Below are 3,574 nucleotides of genomic sequence, written 5' to 3'. Positions count from 1 at the left end.
GAAAGAACCTTATCCAGAAGCAGTTTCATCCGACAGTCAGTTACCGATGGTTACCAGGAGCAAGCAGTTACAAGAGAGGTTACTAGAGGCAGTTAACTGACAAATCTCAAGCCTATAAATACATTTCATTTCACATTTGTAAGCATTCATCGACACTCAACTCTAATAAAAGATCAGACTCCGTAGACCTAGGCAAGTTGCCGAACCACGTAAATTCTGTTGTCATTCTCTTGAATCTTTCTACTTTATACATATTATTTACCTTGGTGCAAATTTAGCATCGACAATTGGCGCCATCTGTGAGAAACGAAAACTTTCTCTGTAAGGCATCATGTCTCAAGTTCTAGAAGGATCTAGGAGGGAAGAATTAACTCCTGACGATGTTCAAGTCCGGAGGGATAAGCATGAAGAAGACGTAGGGAGGCAAGTTCCGTACGAAATGGAATTGGAGGAAGCTCTCATTCTGACAGAAAAAGACCTCCAACGGAGACAAGAACATGTTAAATCCTTGAGGGAGAAGCTTCAATCCATAAGAAGTAAGGGTAAGCGCTTGGTTAGTGTAATCCAAAGTGTTGTCCAGGAACATGAGGACTTTAATCCTAAACGTGTTCGAGAGCGAGAAAGCGAGAGTACTGGAAGGTCTCGTAAGAGGAGAGGTCTAACCCCAGAAAGAAGAAGACGCAATCCATCCCTACGGAAGGCAAGATATAGATCCCCAATGTCACCAAGAAGGACAAGGCACCGAAGTCATGTCCAAAGGCATAAAATAGATTTGAAGAAAGATGCTGGAGAAGCCCAATGGAGTGCTCATAATGAGGTTGAGAGAACTCTTAAGAAGATGACCTCCACCCCATTTGTACGGGCTCTGTGTCTAGAAGATCCTCCGAGCAAATTCTCCCCTCCAACATTTGTCATATACGATGGAAAGACGGATCTTGTGGCACACATATCTGCGTACTCGCACAAGATGGCATTGTGGACAAATCGAGACGGACTTATGTGTAAAATGTTCCCATCAAGCTTGGGGACCACAACAATAAAGTGGTTCCATCAGCTTCTAGAAAACTTAGTTTCATCTTGGAAGGAGTTGGCACAGATCTTTGTGGCAAGGTTCATAACGAACAGTAGAGATCCGGCAACTTTGCATACTCTGTTTGCCTTGCACCTGAGGAAGGGAGAATCTCTCAGAACCTACGTATCTAGGTACTCAAATACTTATGCAGATATTGAAGATTGTGATGAGAAGACTGCTGTGACCACCTTTCGATTGGGGCTGCCACAGGATCATAAATTATGGGAGAGATTGACTATGGCACCACCAAGGAATATGAGTGTATTACAAGATAGGATAAAGCAGTATGTCAAGCTTGAGGAAGATAAGCAGGAGGGTCATCAATTAGCCTACCCTCAGGAAGGAGTCCAGAGAAATGATAACATAAAACCTGACAAAAACGGACGAGAAAATGAGTCATCCAAGGCTGCAAAGCCTGATTCATATGAAGTTGGCAAAAATGTTCATGGAACTTGGAATATCTCCAGGGAATTCTAAGTATAATACCTACTATGGCAATGCCTACTATGGCAATGCCTATGGGTTACATATTTGCAATAAAATAATATATTTTTTCTTCATATGATCATGTTAATCTTTCTTTGATTGCCAAAGAGGTTTCAATTTACTAATAAAGATAAAAGACTAAGTGGGTCTTAACTCTTGGTCGAATGGGCTAATTCGCACTACTAGCTAAAGAGACTAGTGTAAAAAGTCGAAGAGACTGAATCCTAATACTAGTTAAAGAGACTAGTACAAAAAGCCGAAGAAGCTAAGTTCTGCTAGTTAAAGAGGCTAGTACAAAATGCCAAAGAGGCTAAGTTCTGCTACTAGTTAAAGAGACTAGTACGAAATATCAAAAAGGCTGAATCCTACAAATACTGTATGAAAACAGAAAGACTACTTGAAAAGAAAGCAGACCCCTACTAACTAGGAGGTCCTCGACCGAAGTCCCTCCTAGAGCTAGGGAATTTCGACCGTCGGTCTCGGTCTCTTCGTACATCATTCTTGGATTTGGGCAAGGATAAGCAAACGAAGGCCATTGGAAGAAGTCCCATAAAAAATATGCTCGAAAGGAACCCCACTCTGGGGCCGAACCCCCACTCTGGGGCCGAACCCCCCCTCTGGGACCGAACCCCCCCTCTGGGGCCGAACCCCACAATAGGGCCGAACCTGAGGCTGGGATCTGACAAGAGAACCGGACCCCTAGCCCTCTCGGGGGTTGGATTCTTGCTCCCTCGAGAGTAGGAGCTCCTGAAGGAGGCCGAACCCCCCAGCTCCTCAAGGGAGTTGGGGTTCGACTAGGGGACCCTAGTATTCTATCCTAATCTAACTAGAAGACTTCTTGCTAATAAACATGAAAAAGCCTTTAAATTTATCCTAGATTTATTTAGGTAAATTAAAAGGCTGGGGGTATTTGTGGAGTAAATAAATACACTTCGTATGTATAGTTCTCCCAGACGAAAGAACCTTATCCAGAAACAGTTTCATCCGACAGTCAGTTACCGACGGTTACCAGGAGCAAGCAGTTACAAGAGAGGTTACCAGAGGCAGTTAACTGACAAATCTCAAGCCTATAAATACATTTCATTTCACATTTGTAAGCATTCATCGACACTCAACTCTAATAAAAGATCAGACTCCGTGGACCTAGACAAGTTGCCGAACCAAGTAAATTCTGTTGTCATTCTCTTGAATCTTTCTACTTTATACATATTATTTACCTCGGTGCAAATTTAGCATCGACACTGCACGATCTCTTTGGTGGATTCAAACGGAAGAACGTTTCTATCCCAATCTGCCCCAAGGAAACCTTCATTATGTTTTTCAAAAGCGCACTTTTTCTAAACGGAGACCTACACAAGGGGTTAACCAAATTCCTATGAAGAATAATGGAAAATATCTCATCGCGAGCTAAGGCCCAAATAAGATGGGAAGAAAATGAGTACTAAAAAAGCCAATAGCCTCTAGAAGCACCAAGCAAGATGAAGATCGGGGTTCCAACGATAAGAGTGAAAAAAAATGTCGGAACATTGCTTAGCTATCAGGGATTCAAAGAATAACCCTTATCCACCAAGCAATGGCCTTTCACCAATGGAGTATCGAACGAGGGCCTTTGAGTAGGCCCTCAATATTGAACTCGAAGAAATAGTTTTTTCATGAAGGGTATGGAAGAGAAAGTCAGGTGGCCCAAAAGAAGGCAACCTTACACTAGTAACACCAACCAGTGCCATCGGGGTTATTGACACTATAACTTACGAAAATTCCCCAACTCGTCTTGTGGACAAGGAAATCCTCAGATTTCATCCGTTGAGAAAGTTCTTGAATTGGAAGAGGTACAACATGAATGCCTGGGGTATGCGACAAAGAAGGTAGAGGAAGCAAACCAATCACTCTGACTGAGATGCATACCTCGATAGGGGCATTAAGTACCACCTTGGCTAAATGATTCTCACCAGAGTTCTTTCTCCCTAGGTACTTACTATTGACCCCTTCTCTAGCTTTGTCATCCTCTTCTTCAAC

At 42.8% G+C, this 3,574-nt stretch overlaps 1 protein-coding gene across 1 annotated transcript; it reads left to right on the top strand.

The window, feature by feature from the left end:
* The first annotated feature begins 331 nt into the window (after positions 1–331).
* Positions 332–1,549, top strand: LOC120012496. The gene has a single exon (XM_038863928.1). It carries the CDS (start codon positions 332–334, stop codon positions 1,547–1,549), a length of 1,218 nt encoding a protein of 405 aa, XP_038719856.1.
* Positions 1,550–3,574: the final 2,025 nt, after the last annotated feature.

The sequence above is a fragment of the Tripterygium wilfordii genome, chromosome 13 (genome assembly GCF_013401445.1).
Source record: "Tripterygium wilfordii isolate XIE 37 chromosome 13, ASM1340144v1, whole genome shotgun sequence".
Taxonomy (NCBI): domain Eukaryota; kingdom Viridiplantae; phylum Streptophyta; class Magnoliopsida; order Celastrales; family Celastraceae; genus Tripterygium; species Tripterygium wilfordii.
The sequence above is the reverse complement of the archived record's forward strand: the minus strand, read 5'-3'. Positions and strand labels throughout refer to the sequence as shown.